This window comes from Crinia signifera, chromosome 3 (genome assembly GCF_055691185.1).
Source record: "Crinia signifera chromosome 3, ASM5569118v1, whole genome shotgun sequence".
NCBI classification, from domain to species: Eukaryota; Metazoa; Chordata; class Amphibia; order Anura; family Myobatrachidae; genus Crinia; species Crinia signifera.
Genome location: NC_139219.1, coordinates 150198966 through 150216287, shown reverse-complemented (window position 1 = coordinate 150216287; position 17322 = coordinate 150198966). Strand labels below are relative to the sequence as shown.

Genomic DNA, 17322 nt, shown 5'->3' with positions numbered 1-17322 from the left:
TCGTGCTTAATAATTGTATAAAGTGAAGTAACATCAGCTGTTACTAACCGACACTGGTTAGAGATGCTAATATTTTTTAACTTTTTAATAACATCTATAGTGTCTTTAACATACGATTTTAATTTTAAAACTTCGGGTTGTAAAAATGAATCCAAAAAGTGACTAAGATTAGAAGAAAGTGACTCCGTGCTGGCGATAATTGGTCTGCCTGGTGGATGTTGTACATCCTTATGGATTTTCGGCAGTATATAAATAACTGGCATCACTGGGTGGTTATTGATAAGGTACTTACTCTCTCTATCACTGATGGTTTTCAAGTTTTTGTATTTCTCCACCAATTCTATAAGATTTTTTTCTATCCTTTCAGTAGGATTACCCCTTAATAATTTATAGGTTTCTTTATCATTTAACAAGCGGAGTATTTCTCTGTCGTAATCCTCTGTATTCATAATAACCACTCCTCCGCCTTTGTCGGCCGGCTTAATCGTAATCGTAGTATTATCTTCTAACTTTTTTAATGCTTCTCTCTCTTTTTTATTTACGTTAGCTTTTCCTTGATATTTTGGTTCAATTTTTCCTAAATCTGCACATACGAGTTTATTGAAACTTTCAAGGAAGCAACCCCGACTGAACGTAGGGTTGAACGTGGATTTTGGTTTAAATTGATAAACTCTCTCCGACGTATTTACCTCGTCTTCTGTCTCATTCTTGTTTTGGTTAAAAAAATATCTCTTAAGGCTCAATTGTCTCACGAATTTTTGTATATTTATATAAGTCTCAAATTTGTTCATTTTACTCTGTGGGGCGAACTTTAAACCCTTTTCTAATATCTTTTCTTCCTCTGGTTCTAATATATGACTACTAAGATTGAATATTTTGGTTTTTACTTCATCATTTTTATTTGGGCTCTCAATTTCTGTTGGTTCTCTAGTATTTTTCTTCTTTTTACCCCTTTTCCCTCTCTTTTTATTTTTGTTTTTATTTTTCGTTACTAGTATCTTTGATTCTTCCTCCAGTTCCGTCCTAAAAAAGACGGTCTGGAGAGGGGCTCATATCTATTTCTGGTGTGAGTAGATTCCCAAAAATCATCATCCTGTCTATTATATGACCTTTTATCCCCGTGGTAATTTGATCCTTGGTATGGTCTATAATGATTATTGGGTCGTCTATCTGAATACCTGTTATAGTTGGAATAATACTGATTTCTATAATTTTTCCTTATTACAGGTCTCCTTTCGTAGCTCGGTGTCCTATACATATCTCGATTTTTATTTCTCCTAAAGTCCTCATCTCGATTCTCATAGACTTTTTGTTTCAGATTCCATCTAAGGTTTTTATTTTTTATATTTAATTTATTGAGAGGTGTGTCGTGGACAGGACAAGGGTGATCATCTAGAGGGACCTCTGAGTCTGATTCATCCTCATCCTCCACATATGATACTTCCTCATCTTTACGTTTTTGATTCTCAATAATTTCATTCCTATCTCTGGCAAATTTCCTTTGTTTACGTGAAATGATTTCTTTTTCTTTTCTTATTATCCTGGGTTCTAAAGCCTCTTCTAGTTCCTTACATTCTGGTAGATCCCTAAATGGTTCCATACATCTACTGATCTCTTTTATAGATGTTTCCAATCTCAGGAGTTCCTGTCGTCTTTCCTTGACGATAATATTCATCAAAGAGAAAGCACAATTATCAAGTGCACCTTCCCACTCCTTAATAAATTCAGGGTTATCACTTTTAAAAGAACAGGTTTTATGTATTCTCAGACCCTTTGGTATTAATTGGTCTGCAATGTATCGTTCAATAGTGACTGTCTCCCACCATACCTTGCTTTCTTTGATAAGTAATTTCTCCAATTTTCTAAAAACATGATCTAGATCTATATCCTCTAATGGGGTATTTTTTGCAGGTGTTCCTTCTCTATCTAAATCAAATATGGTGTTAGCAAGGATTTTTCTTTTTTGGGAGGTATGCCCAGGAGCAGCGATGATGTCCCCAGTAGCAGCACTGCTTACACCGTTAATGTCTCCAGTAGCAAAGCATAGTGCATAATTCCCCCAGGAGCAGCCCTGCCTTCACACATAATGCTTCCTGTAGCATGGCTGCTTATATACATATTGGCCATACACACTGAGTCACTGACCTGACTGACTGTGGCTCCACTTGGCTAAATGGATGACCTGGCCAAACTGCTCTCATGTAACTCTGCCCCCTTTGAACCGTTTAGCCCCGCCCCCTGGTTCCGGTAACTCCGCCCCCTTTTCGGGACCCGCTGTTTGTTCCTGTGAAGGGGTGCAGGCCAGGGTGGGAGACGGAGCGCTCATCTATCTGCAAGCTCACTGCTGCTGCTCTTGGAGGCTGTCATGTCCCCTTGCACAGGGCTGTCAGTTTCATCTCTGCCTGGGAGCAGCAGCAGCATCCTTGCATGCGGCTCTCTCCCTCCGCTGTTCCTCTGTAACAGCCGCAGGGACCAGAGCAATTGTCGGGTATCAAATTGAGCGACCAGGTAGCAGCCCCTGTCTCCCAAGTTCCGGCCATCAGACACAAGCAGGCCAGGCGGCCCAGAATGCTGAAATGCATACCGGCCTGGGGGGCATGTGGCACCCTGCCCCCCGGCCCAGCCCGCCACTGCCCATTAGTTACATTGCACAGCACTGTAGTTTCTGTTATACACTTTGCACTGCACAGTAGTGTCCGTTAGTCAAAATATATAGTACAACAGGGTCCTATAGTCACATTACATGGCATAATAGTGTTTGTTAGTCACATTACATGGCACATTAGTTTCTGTTATTCACATTACACAGCACAGTTGTGTCTGTTATTCACATAACATAGCACAGTGATGTCCGTTAGTAACATTACACAGCACAGTAGTGTCCGTTATTCACATAAAATACCACAGTGGTGTCCGTTAGTTATATTACACTGCATAATAGTGTCCGTTAGTCACATTACATGGCACATTAGTGTCCACTATTCACATAGGGCCTTATTCAGATTGCATCGGTACTGCGTGCATTCGCACGCAGTACCGATGTTGTGCGTCTGCGCATCCGCAGGCGTGTTTCTGCGCATGTGCAGGCGCATGGTGCGTGCACCCACGGCGACCTTTCGGGACGCCGGGTGCACGCACCCATGGCAGCGAGGGGGGGGCGGAGATGGGCGGGGAGCGCCGGGCTGCCCCATTACCATATGGGAACGCCCAGCTTTCCATGGGCGTTTCCATGAGAACGCTGGGCTTTCTCATGGTAATGAGGCAGTGACGCGGGTGTGTGGGCCGGGTAGCTGACATCACCGGATGTCAGCTGCCCGCCCATATCACGCCAGCGTGCACGCAAATGTATGTAACTCAAAAGTCACTTATAGAAGCGTGCACGCTAAACATCATTCGATGGTCGGTGACCATCGAATGATGTGGGCGGACACCCCAGCAAAGCGAGCGGATGTTTATGCAGAACATCCATTCGCTGCTGTGCGGGCGAAGCCGCACTTTGCTGGTGCGGCTGGGGGCGTGCATTCGCTGGGCGGGGTTTGTAATGTGAATAGTGGACACTAATGTGCCATATAAGCACAGTAGAGCCACTTATACACATAAGTTCATCCTCTTCATTCCCCCTCTTCCTCATTACTACTGTTATTTAATGGATCTGATTGGGTGGAGAATGCACATTTAGGGATACATTGGTAGAATTCTTGGTAGCTGCAGCATCGTTTATGTGCCTTATCCCCTACCCATAGAAGAAGCAAAGATACAGTACTTACATATAAAAATAAAATTGGAACTAAATTATAAATCACAAGAGGGAAATCTATGTCTGGACATTTGGGAATTTTAAGTAAATCTCAGCTACTTGCCATGTAATTGTGTCACTGCTATATATATATATATATATCCAGGAACTATAGAAATACTTTCTGTATATATTATACATTAATGTAGACAGAAACGGTGTAAATATGATGTTGGAGGTCCAAAAGAGTTTAGGTCATGAGCTACAATTTTCAGACTGTAAGTTAATAAAATAAAGCACATTTGCCCAATTACTCAATGATTATCAGCATAATGTCATGCTTGCATAACTAATTTATTATTTGTGATCTTAGACCTAGCTCATCCTCATTTACAAAATTACTTTTCTGACCTACTGGACTCATGGCATTTATTAATACTTTTTATTGGCAAAAAAGACATTAATCTAATTTCCTCTTTGCTAACAACATTGTTAAAACAATTCTCAAAAGAGGACTTACTACTACTTTAAATATTTGACTCACATACCTACAGATATAGCCATGCTCATTGTTGCTTCTCCGTGACTGCTTGTGTGTGTTTTGGCACCAGGGCCACCATCAGAGGGGTACTAGGGGTACATTTGTCCTGGGCCCTGCTGCTCTGAAGAGAGGGGAGGACAGAGATGCTGTACCTAAAGCACAGCCTGCCGAAGCCGCGGAGTGCCCGCTAGTGTGTGGAGGGCCGTGGGTCGCCCGCCACATCATTCCGTGTCAGCCACAGGTCACCGGCCGAATCCCTCCATGTCAGCTGCTGCCCACCGCACACTGCCGCCTCCCTCCCTTGTCAGCCATTGCCGGTCGCACACTGCCATCTCCCTTCCTTGTCAGCCATTGCCCACCACCTCCCTCCATTGTTATCATCTGCTGGCCACACACAGATGATACTTGTCAGAACTCATCGGCGGGCCGCTGGTCACCTGCTGCCTTCCTCCTGCCACTCAGCCAGCCACACAGAGGCAGGGACAGATGCTAGAGGTTCTCTTGCACCTCTAGCATCTGACAGGAATGCGCCCAGCACTCCCCAGAAGTGTGGATTCTGGGAGCGCTGGCGTCCCATGCACACCACCGGCAACAAACAAGTAACCCCCCCTGGGCAATGATCAATTAAGCCACCCTGGCAATGATTATGTATTTACTCCATGGCAACGAGCATGTAACTCCCCCTGTCAAAAATCATTTATCCACCTCCACCCCACCCCCAGGCGATGAGCATGAAACCACTAGCAGGGAGCATGAAACCCATGGCAAGGAGCATGTAACCCCCTGGCAAGAAGCATGTAACCCCCTCTGTGGCAACGAGAATGAAACCCCTAGCAACAAGCATGTAACCCCCAGGCAACAAGATGTAACCCCTGGCAATGGGCATGTAACCCCTGACATTGAGCAAGAAATCCCTGGCAACAAGCAGGTAAGCGGCAGTTATGTGTCATAGTATGTAATGGGCATTACGGTGAGTGGCATATTATGTTAAAGGCTTTACAGTGTGGTATAATGTGTAATATGTGTTCTGGTGTATGGCATAATATGTATTAGGCATTAAGGTGTGGGGCATAATATATAATGGGCATTACTGTGTGTGGCATGACATGTGATGGACATTACTGTGGGTGGCATAATATGTAATGGGCTTTATGGTATGTGACTTAATATGTAATGTGTGTGACAATGTGTAATGAGCATTACAGAGTGCATAATCCTGGTGCAGTGTGTCTATCGGTATACCTAGCGCAGTGTTTGGAGTAATGTTATTTTGGTACAAATATGTTGCAATGTCCCTTCCCCACTTCCTACATTTTTGTCCCTATTTTTTGTGTTTGTATGTGTACAGTATGTGTGTGTGTGTGTGTGGGGGGGGGGAGTGGGGGGGTTGGTACTGTACCAATTCCTTTTCTGGCATATGGCACCAAAATGTTTAGTTACGTAAATGCTGCTACTGGGCACATGATGTGTATAAGTAGCACTACTACTGCGGGCACTATACACCCTTTTTCAGCATTATACGGCATACCTTAAAAGGTATCATGCCTACCCCTGCTGTCATTTAGGTTATTTGTTAAAAATCAAATTGATCGCGCCATCCGTGAGCTGCCCATTAGTGGGGTGCCACCAAAAATATCTGTGTAACAATAAGTAACAATTGGCGTTGGAGGGGGAGCCTTCCTATTATGTCAGTCACGGGGCCCACAATTTCTGACGGCAGCCCTGTTTGGAACGCTAATGTCGCATCGCTGTGAATCGGTACACTGTGTCATCAGGAGCAAATTAGACAAATGCACGTGGCGACAGAAATGGGACAATAACCATGTCTGTCGCACGTGGTCATTGGTGCAACAACAATCAGCATGGCTACATATGTACAGATGGGGCAGGACTCATCCTTGCAGGGGATGGCGATGGCGATGCCAGCCGCCATCCCCCGCCAGCCGCCATCTGTACAGCGAGAAGGGGACGGCGCTTCCATCGATTCCCCCGGGTCACTGCCGGCTTGTCGGCGGTCACCCGGGGTCCCCGCCGCCTCCCCGCACCCCCCTAACCCTGTCCGTCTCCCTGAAGTGGAGACGGACAGGGTTCCCGTCGCCCCGCCGACGGAAACTGAGACGCACGCGCGTCTCAGTCAGATGGCGAGCCGGGCTGCTAGCGGATCGCCAGCGGTGACGTTCTGGCGATTCTCCAGCAAAGAAGAGCCCGGCCCCATCTGTACTGTAAGTATCCCAATAGGGACAAAAATGGTGAAACTTGACACATTATAGTATTCTGGACAAAAAAGAAGAGTATATACTGCGCTTAATAGCTGCTCAATTGGTTAATTTTTAGTGCAATATGGAAATAATTAAGCGCTTGAAATTGGTGTTTAAGGAAAAAAAAAAAAATATATGTATAATTAGGGATGAAATGAAAAATTAATTAAAATGACCATGTAGCATGCCGTTTTTAACCAAATAATAAAAACATGTATAGTTGACAGTTTTAAATGTTTACAACTCCTTTTGGAGTTTTCTGGGAAGTGCCGTTTTTAGCAGTGGTGTTAGTGATTAGGTTCTCCGTTTCTCTGAAGTTTGCAGCGCAAGGTAATGTCCAGGCAGTTCGGTGTTACTATCTGTCCCTAACTATTACCTTATCGCTGTCTTCCTTCTCCGTCCACGGGAATCTTCAGCCGTAGCGCTCACTCGTTACCGGAAGTGCGGGGTCCCGTCTCTGTGCAGCGTCTCCGGGCAGCGTGTTCTGCGGCTTACTTCTGACAGCTAGTGTCGGCTTCCTTCCTCTTTCGCATCCAACGCGTTTCGAAGCACTAGGCTTCCTTGACAAAGAAGCCTAGTGCTTCGAAACGCGTTGGATGCGAAAGAGGAAGGAAGCCGACACTAGCTGTCAGAAGTAAGCCGCAGAACACGCTGCCCGGAGACGCTGCACAGAGACGGGACCCCGCACTTCCGGTAACGAGTGAGCGCTACGGCTGAAGATTCCCGTGGACGGAGAAGGAAGACAGCGATAAGGTAATAGTTAGGGACAGATAGTAACACCGAACTGCCTGGACATTACCTTGCGCTGCAAACTTCAGAGAAACGGAGAACCTAATCACTAACACCACTGCTAAAAACGGCACTTCCCAGAAAACTCCAAAAGGAGTTGTAAACATTTAAAACTGTCAACTATACATGTTTTTATTATTTGGTTAAAAACGGCATGCTACATGGTCATTTTAATTAATTTTTCACATTATAGTATTCACCTCATTCATGACTAGCCTGGGAAATTTTGAATATTTTGCCTAGAGTTTCCAGTTATACTACAGAGTAGTCTGACAACAACATAACATTGTTGTTGTACTTTAAATTATACAAATGTGAATTTAAAATACATGCCAGATAATATAAAATACATAACTATTGTTAATGCTGAGTACACACCAGAAATATTTGGGCTCAATTCCCCCAATTTTGAGGCATCTAACGACCGATTGTATGTAAAAAGAGTAGAAATGTACATGTTTTCAGTGCGATTCCGATATGATGTGCATCCCTGCTGGTCATTTGTTTGCTGTGGAGATTTTTCCTGCTGCACTAAAGATTGTGTGCAGATCATGTACTCCAATCCAACTGTGTGACCATCGTACGATTTCAAGAAATCATTTCACGATCGTCACACGAACACGGTCATTCTTGTGTGTTCCCTACATTAGTAGGCTTGATTCGGATTTTGTAAGCAAGGTAAGAAAAAAACACATTGTTTCCGCCAGCACACTGAATGATATCAGTAACCAGATTTGAAAACCACAAGATAGTAGAATTCAAATATCTTGGTTACATTTATTTGCAAATACACGGGTAAGCCCCCAAGCCATCCGTCATTGCTTCTATGAGTATTGGGGTCCCTACTGCTGTGTCTAAATGCAGGGTGTGGCACCTCAAAAATCAGAATAAGCCAGAAAGCTCAGAGCAGCACTCCAGTGAGAAAACTAAAGTGTTAATAAATGTTAGTGTTAAGAAGCCAGAGCTACAGATGGAGCCCCTCTCATTTAGGCAAGGGCTGGTGTTGTATTTGCCAGCCGCCAGCCGCCGGAAGGAGATGCGCATGCATGAGTTGCACGTGCATCCCCTTAAACCGGAGTTCCCAACACCTCGTCGCCGTCCCCCATCGCCGTCCCCCACTTCCCCGCTCCCCCCCTAGAGGGGACGGTCTGGCAAGCCCCGGCACTGAGCAAGAGGTGCTCCATCTGTATATACAAAAAAGTGATGCAAAAATTAATGAATGTAAATAAAATATTAAACAAATACATTTACAAAATGCCATCACTGAACCAAAGGCTGTGATTTGGAAAAATGTTACAAATTTTTGGGGTGATTTAGCAGAAGATTCAATGGGAGATTTTCATAAAGACAAAAAAAAATCACACTGTATTTCATTTGGCACTGTGATAGAAATATGCAGCCAGGATGAAGAAACGTGTTGTCTCCATCTTTTCAATTTGTAATATTTTTTTTTTTTTTTTTTTACATTAGAATTGCTATGCTTACTGTATATTGGTTGACAGTGACACTGTACAATGCCATTGCATTATATTTATAGTCTGGCTTTATGTATGGTACTTACCCCAATATTATGAAACAGATGCTGTAGGTTAAATAATACACTGTATAGAAAATTGCGGTGCAAAGGAGCAGGTTCTGAATGATAATCTGTTGGGAAGAATATTTTCATAATGAAGAAAAATACAACATCTATCATCTACAGTGATCTATAAAGTATGTCTAGTAACAGATACTTGGGGACTGATGCTGAGCTGGATGCAATGGACATGTGAAAACCAAGTATTTACATCCATATGTTCAGGGATATGCAGGCCTGCACCAGTAGCATATGTGGCAGGTTTATCTCAGGTACACTTATATCCAGTTATTATTATATCACAACATGCATTCATGATTAGATTGGAATAAAATATAAACCAAAACGTCTTGAATACTAATAAAATAGTGTCACCAGCGCAGCCTGTCTGTTCCAAGTGCTGGTAGTTTCTGAAGGGACTCTAATATGTACAATGGTTTTTGAAATAAAATTGCACGCCTTGATTTGCAACTTTATTTCTCATATAAATCATAGGGGAAATATAATAAAAAATAAATAAAAAAATCATTGGAATGTCGATGATATGCTGATTGAGGAACGCTCCATCCTAATCTATACAGACCCACTTCCCCTTATTATGTGTGAGCAATCTCTGTACGCTTAACAACCTACCAGTATGCTTTATGCATACAAAATATACATTTCATTTACCATATTCTGGGAGATATGCTATTTTTGCATGCATCATTTTAAAGTATAAATTATACCCATTTTGCATCCAACTATGCATGAAACCCAATATGCCCTAATGCAATAAGCAGTGTTCAGATCCGATCAACACATAAAACAAGTGACTGTTGAGAGCACTACCCATGATTTAAATGATCTAAACCGATGAGTTTCAGTGACTTAATACTGATGTATGTGTCAGCAAAATCACATTTGTAGTGGCTCTGTATCAAGCATAAGTGAATAAAGTGTAAACATCCATAACCCACTTGCTATAGGTTCATTTTTATTATGGAAACCATTTATTCATATGGCTCCAGCATACTACATTTCCCTTTGCAATTCATAACACGGCCTTTGGGAAATCTCCGCTCCTGGTTGGCTGGTGGGTGGGACTAATCCCCAGTTTGTGGGAAGAGCCGAGAATGTAAAAAAACAATCTTGCTCCTGTCCTGGGAGTATGCGCAGCTGGAGAAGCGGACTGATATACGCAGGAGGCGGCGGGTAAATATGATTTCCCTCAACAGGTACCCCTATTGGATACTACTTGGAGAAGAGGATGGGCCCTTGAGGGAATCCATAGGTGAGCATGCTTGAATAAATGTAGTATGAAATAAAGTGATACTGTTCTGGTATGTATGTGTTTTCTTGAACTACGGTATTTGTGGTTCTCCAAGTCCCTGTATGTGCAGGCTTACTGGGACTTGTAATTCCACTACATAACACAATAGTATTGATCTAATATTAACCATTTAACAATCAGCCCAGTGTCCACCACCCGGGGGCCCCAGGGATAGCCCCAGGCTTCAGCCTGGGCATGGTTAACTCTAGAAAGGGACCCCTTTATTGGGGGTCCACACTCCCCCTGAGTCCCTGGCTGGGCTGACCAGCCACAGGAATAAATGCTTTAGCCGGGGGAAGTAGCGAAAAAAGTTTTCACCAGCTGTGGCATTACCCTGCTGGCTGTTTGGGCCTGGTGCTGGTTGCCAAAATACAGGGACCCCTACTCATTTTGTCACCCATATTTTGGGAACCAGGACTGACCCTTGAGCTTGGTGCTACTTTAAAAAAATCATGGGTAAACCTTATGATTTTTGTCCCCTGAATTTCTAAAACCAGGACCAGTTCAATGAGCCCGGGGCTGGTTATGCTAGGGGGTGGGACCCCAAGCTGTTTAAAAAAAAAAATCCTGGAAACCGCATATTACCATGTCTTTAAATCCGCACATGTGCATTAATTTTCATCGCTAAAATCCCAGTACATTTGCAAATTTGACAAAAAATTGGAAATTTGACAACCTGCAATTTAGTGTGATTTCAGAACATGACTAAAAATGTCATCCTATTACATCTAACCCATTGGGGGAAATTTACTAAGATGTGTATTCTACTTCATATGTGATAATGCTATGGGCAACCAATCAGAAGCTACTTCTTATTTATTTAGCACCCTCTAGAAGATAGTAGACAGGGTGTGATTGGTTGCCCATAGCAACATCACATGTGAAGTAGAATACACAACTTAGTACATTTCCCCCATTGGGTGAGATTTAATAGGATGAGAGATTCAGAAAGTGAGAGATTTGGTGAGAAATCTCCAGTTTTTTTACACTTCAAATCAAACTGATTTTGCAGTGTAAATGATTGCCGATTTAAAAAAAAACTGGAGATTTCTCACCAAATCTCTCACTTTCTGAATCCATCATCCTATTAAATCTCATCCATTGTGTTTTTTTTGTGTGCCATGAACGAGGACAAAAGAAAGTAGGAAAATATGGAGAGACCGCAAATAAAAGATCTGAAAGTTCTGTGTATACTGTATGAAAGGTTTGGTACATTTCATAAGCAGAAAGCTTAAACTAATGGAGAAGAGCTTGCAGTTGAGAAACAGATGATGTGAGGATGGGGCATAAATCTAGACAAAATATGATCCAGGCGTAGCTTTCCTCATGTGTAGAGGAATCTTCCATTGGTAGAGGCCATAAGAGATATTATAGATGTGACTTTTTCAATATGGATGTTTAAATCACCCATAACAATTGCGGGTATATCAGAGGGTTAATAATAGGAGCTCACAACTACATGCAGAGATGACAGCTTGAAAAATGAATAGAATATACATAAAAAGATGCTATGGAAAGTCATCCACCTCCTGTGAAAATCACTGGCCAGGGGGAAAATCACTCATTGTGTGTAAGCACTGGGTGATTTTAAAGCCAGCGATTTTCATTTAATCGCTGTCCATACATGCTGGGCAAAGTCATCCAGTGTGGACCTTTAAAGAAAAGAGAAAATTGGGAGTAGTCCCCATTTACATATCTTTATAGTAAAGGGGATGCTGCAAGAAGTCTTTACCCATATACAGGTAATACAATACAGAATACCACAGAGATAGAGTGGGAATTACCGAAAAGTTATATGTCAGCATGTGGGAGTGATCTTTAAGGCTGTGGGTTCAACGTTTAGGGGAGAAATTTAATAGGATGAGAGTAACTAGTAACTAGAAAGTGAGAGATTTAGTAATAAATCTCCAGTTTTTTTAAGCGGCAATCATTTACACTGCAAAACCAGTTTCATTTGAAGTGCAAATGATTGCCGCATTAAAAAAAACTTGAGATTTTTTACCAATCTCTCATTTTCTGATTCTCAAACCCTATTACATTTCACCCGAGGTGTTTGAGCCCAGGGCTGGAAGCAACACAATGTCAGAGTTCTGTAAACAAGCAATCCCTAAAACAAGAGTTACCATGAATCCATCACAGTATGCATATCAGTTAGAAGCAATGCTGCAGAGCAGACGCGCAAGAGAGCAGTAAAGACTAGGCCAATAGCAACATTAGAGAAACTATCAGAGTTATTACAGATAGGAATGCCAAAATGAGAAGTGAAAGCAATGGAAACTATATTACAGGTTGAGTATCCCTTATCCAAATATCCGTTATCCAAATTATTCTGTAAAACCATACATTCCAGAAAATGATTTTTTTTTCACCAAAACCACTACTGATGACATGATATGTAACTGGCCCTATATGTGTGCAAGAAAATAATTGCTTGGCATTTAAATTCAGTACCTGAGATTGTACACAAACTTTGTTTCATGTTTTGAAACCTTGTTTTATGCACAAACAAAATATACAGTATTTGTGTGTATTTCATGTGGTTGATGTGTCTATACAACATAAATGCAAGATACCTCATTGAAATATAAAAATATTCTGAAATACGGAACAATCCATTATCCATAATTCTTCTGGTCCCGAACATTTTGGATTCGGAATACTCAACCTGTACTGTAAAGTAGGCCCTTTTTTTTGTGCTCCAATATATAGCGGAATTTCCGATATATCATGCATGCTCCTTAATTGACTGTACCTATACATAATATAGCAAAGGATATTTGTATTTTTAAATTAAAGACATAACTCATAAGGAGAATGATACTTTGAAAATGATGCATTCTTCCCACTAAATATAAAAAAAAGTATATTATACAAACCTAGTCCGTTAAATGGCATCAATTAAAATACCACTAAGACAGGACTGACGTTTCTTTCCAACATGAATGTGAAGTGACTGGATTTGTCATTCCAAACACACCATCTGGACTTCAGTCATTACAATTGTGTATTAAAGAGTAATAAACCCTTTGGCATACAGTATGCTAAACATAAAATCAACTTGTCAATGCTTTAGCCTTAAGTGAAAATTAAGTGTTTTATTGCATAATGTATAAAATGTGCATTAAAATTAAAAAGCCCATAGTAAATAATTATAATTATGTTACAATGTCTGTATTTTTCTTTTAAAGTTGCTAAATTAGCAATATGTCAATGACTTTACATTAGTTTATTACAATGTATTCATTTTATTAAAGTACTAAAAAAAATCACAGGTTAATTTAGAATTTACATTGTTTTCTAAAAAAAAAAGGTATTTTACCTGGGTGGTGGGTACTTTAATCTTCAGCGCCATCAGAACATTCTATAACATAAAGGATATGTTTGACATAGACCTATAAACACTATGTAAATCATTGTAGCTGTTGTGATATACAGATTAATGCGTATCTTGGCAGCTTAGGAGGATTGAACCCAGCAAAGACTCAGACCATCTGGTAGGATAATCTGTAAAGCAAAGGCCTGCTCATTTTCCAAGCAACTCAGGGACTGCAAATATATTTTCCAAAATTAGCAGAAGAAAGCAGAATATGTGCTCAGAGAAGAAGAATGCAGTTTACTTGCTAAAATATAACTAGAATACTGTAATGAATGGCACTTGGGGTGTGTGGGGGGACTGAGGGGGGGGGGGGGGGGGGGGGCTGGCTTTCTAGTATAGAAAGCAAAATGTGACTATTTGTTACTATGCATAATAATAATAATAATAATGTGTCTACTACTGTATTTCTGATGCTTTGGGGGGAAATTTAATATAATGAGAGATTCAGAAAGTGAGAGATTAAGTAAGAAATCTCCCTGCAGCGCACGCAGGGGGGGGTTTCTGAGTACCCAGAAACCCCCCCAGGAGTCTAAGGGCCCTAGGCTGATAGCTGAGGGTCCCCTCTTTCCATGGGTACAAGAATTTTAAAAATCGGCCCTCGGAAACTGGAGATATCTGACTTCAAAGCACTGGTCCCCATCCAAGCCAGTTGATTGCTCTTCCCAGTCAGATATTTCAGGTTCTGTCTGACTTAAAGTTTTTCTAAAGGTTGATTCCAAAAGCTGGGACTCTCCCCCTTTGATGAACACTAGTAGCTTGTCTCTCCTGTTCCCAGAACCAGAGACATCAGCCTTCCAGCAGCTGGTTACTGCTCCAGCTACACACCTGGTATGTCATTTTATATTCTCATTGGTAGATTGCTCTGCCTCTTGAACTCTGATCCCCTAGTCCCCAGTACCATTTGGTAGGTGGGATTCTCTAGTTTTTAATGCCATTGTGACAAACAGAGTGTAAGGGGTCGTACCTTTACGTAGGGTCGGTTAACTCCTCTCTCCGCAGGTTCTTCGCTCCGCCGGTCGGGAAGACCACACCTCCGTAAGAACCAGAGTAAGGCGTTCGGTCAGATACAAATGCAATATTTATTAAGTGCAAATAGGACACGAATATACAATGTGTGCCTAACAACAATAGGTTTGGTAACAACTTACTTATCGGCGAACCAATGTCCCCGATAGTCTCCAGTATACTGGGGAGTGGATAAACTGACCCTGCTGACCGCCAACTGGGTCCTTACAGGCGACAGTCTACTCACTCGGCTATGCAATACCCAAACAACCTGACACTAAGAATTAGTGCAATAATCTACAGGATACTCAACATGACATGTAACAGACAAATTACAACGTACCACATAACAATTAAACAGACACAGTGGATGTATCGCCAAATAAATGTTCTGACTGGCACACACCCTGGCTAAATATTTCCTGAGGGATAAGGTAAATCCAGTATGGGGAATAGGGAGAAAAGTTGAAGTTCGGCAATGCTCACTTTTCACCACAAGATGGCAGTATTTCTAAAGTTGAACTAATGTAATGCAGGACAAGAGTATGGCAAATTGTGAGATTTTCCTGACTGAGGTCCTTTAAACAGGCAGAGTAATTTCAGTACTCTGCTTAACTAGGATTGCGACAAACTTCCCTGAGGCTGCAGGTACTCAGGGAATTGACAAGGGGAACAAGGTAAATCCGGGTAGATGAACTGGGAGGTTCCTTTACTGAGGTAGACTGGGTCGGGGAAAATAGAAGGTGTTGAAGGGGGGGTCCCGCTTGGGGCTCCGGTAGAGGGTTCCTATTCCTTGGGAGGGGTCTGCGTTGGTGGCAGGGAGTGATAGCGGGGCTCCGGCTTGGGGCTCCGGTACTCAGATCACCTCCGTTGGTGGCAGGGAGTGTTAGCGGGGGCTCCGGCTTGGGGCTACGGCATTTAGGGGTTATTTCCGTTGGTGGCAGGGAGTGTTAGCGGGGGTGCCGGCCGGGGGGCCTTTCCATGGACAGTACCTGAGTCTCTGGAGCAAGGTGCGGGCTCCTGCCCGTCGCGATCCGGTCCCCGTCCGTCTGTAGAGCTGGCGCTGGTCTCCTCTTCTTCTGCAGGGGCACTCTAGTGTGGGCGCTGCGATTGCAGCGTTGCCGCACTCAGACGCGCCACTCCTGCTCTGCTCCTCCCGGCGTCTTCGGCTCCTGCCGCCGCTTCCCCAGGTCTCGCGATGAAGGTCAGTCACCTTCACTGCAGCTGCGGCGCCTCTCTCTCCCCGGACTCCGTTCACCTCCACGCTGCGGTCCCCGTCGTCTTCCCTCTTCTCCACGCCGTTCAGTCTCCTCTCACGTGTCTCTCACTTCCCCCTCCTCCTTCACATCCGGCCCTTCCTGATTCGCTGACCCAGGCTGTCCGTCAGCGTCACTACCCTGGCTTCGCGCGCTCCCGGTTAACCCCTTACTGCTGGGTTCCGTGGTGCAGCGATAGTCTAGGGCAGCTTCTAATTGGGGGTACCACACCATTAAAATCTAAGAAATCTATTTCTGGGAACTGGAAATATCTGCAGTCAAGCAAGCTGTCCTCCCACCAGAAAATTGTGAATAATAAGCCCACTCCAGTATACACCCCTCCTCTGCGTATTAAACATTCTCTACCACCCTGGAAGTTATGTATCAGGGCCCCTTCATTCAGCCCAATGCCCCCTTCTCCCACCCCATCTTCCACCATCTGTGCAGTAAAGGGGTAATTAGTGGAAATTACTGATCCAGGCCCTACATGCTGAGCGGTTGATATAATACCCCCTACCACCTGTGGGACATCAAAGCTTCCCCCACCCCTACTGCTGGAGGATCAGTAGGTGCCCCAATACATTGCTATGCCCAGGGGTCTACACTGCTGTTGACGCCCCTGTGTGTGTGTGTGTGTATATATATATATATATATATATATATATATATATATGTGTGTGTGTATATATATATATATATATATATATATATATTATTAATATTATTATTATTTATATACATTTGGTCTATCTATAATACTTTAACTGACCCGGCATATACTGGGTCACCTAAGTGTCCATCTCTGTGCTTTGCTCCGCCCCTCTGGAAACCCCCTTCTGAAAATCCTGCGTTTGCCACTGCCTGCAGGTCCTTTTTTTTTTTTTAAAGTGGCAACCATTTACACGTCAAAACCAGTTTGATTTTGCAGTGTAAATGATTGCCGCTTTAAAACAACTGGAGATTTCTTACCAAATATATCACTTTCTACATCTATCATCCTATTAAATTTCACCCTCTGTGTCATACAACTAGAAGACCAATTTTGAAATTTTCAGATATGTCAGGTGAACCAGGAATATTTATTTTATTGTATATTGTAGTTGTACTCTTTTGGCAATACATTATATATATATATATATATAATGTATATATATATACCGACGGCGGCTGGTGGACGAACCCCGCTGGGCTGATCACCTTGCATGTGTGCAGTAACATCCATTCTACCCCGCTGTGCCGGTGATATGACCTACTGTGGCGAGCTTTTCCCTTAACCCCAATGTGTGTGTGAGTGTGCAATGTGTGTGTGTGTGTGTGTGTGTGGCAACGGGTAGTGAACCAGCGGCGCTGACAGGTGTAACTACTCCAGCCAATTTCAGAGAACTTGATGACCAGAACGTTCTAACAAGTGAGCAATAAATCCAATTTAGGACTGCAGCCTCCTCCAGACTCCCTGGACTGGGAGCAAACAAT

At 42.8% G+C, this 17322-nt stretch overlaps 1 protein-coding gene across 1 annotated transcript in view; it reads right to left on the bottom strand.

Annotated features, from left to right (window-relative positions):
• Positions 1-13586, bottom strand: part of TMEM244 (transmembrane protein 244) — a 44563-nt gene extending 30977 nt beyond the window's left edge. Inside the window, exons 1-2 of the mRNA XM_083174683.1 lie at positions 13532-13586; positions 8886-8971 (exon numbers count right to left, since the gene is read on the bottom strand). Coding sequence (XP_083030809.1) covers positions 8886-8971; positions 13532-13564 — 119 coding nt within the window. The 5' untranslated portion in view covers positions 13565-13586. The remainder of the gene's footprint in view (positions 1-8885; positions 8972-13531) is intronic.
• Positions 13587-17322: the final 3736 nt, after the last annotated feature.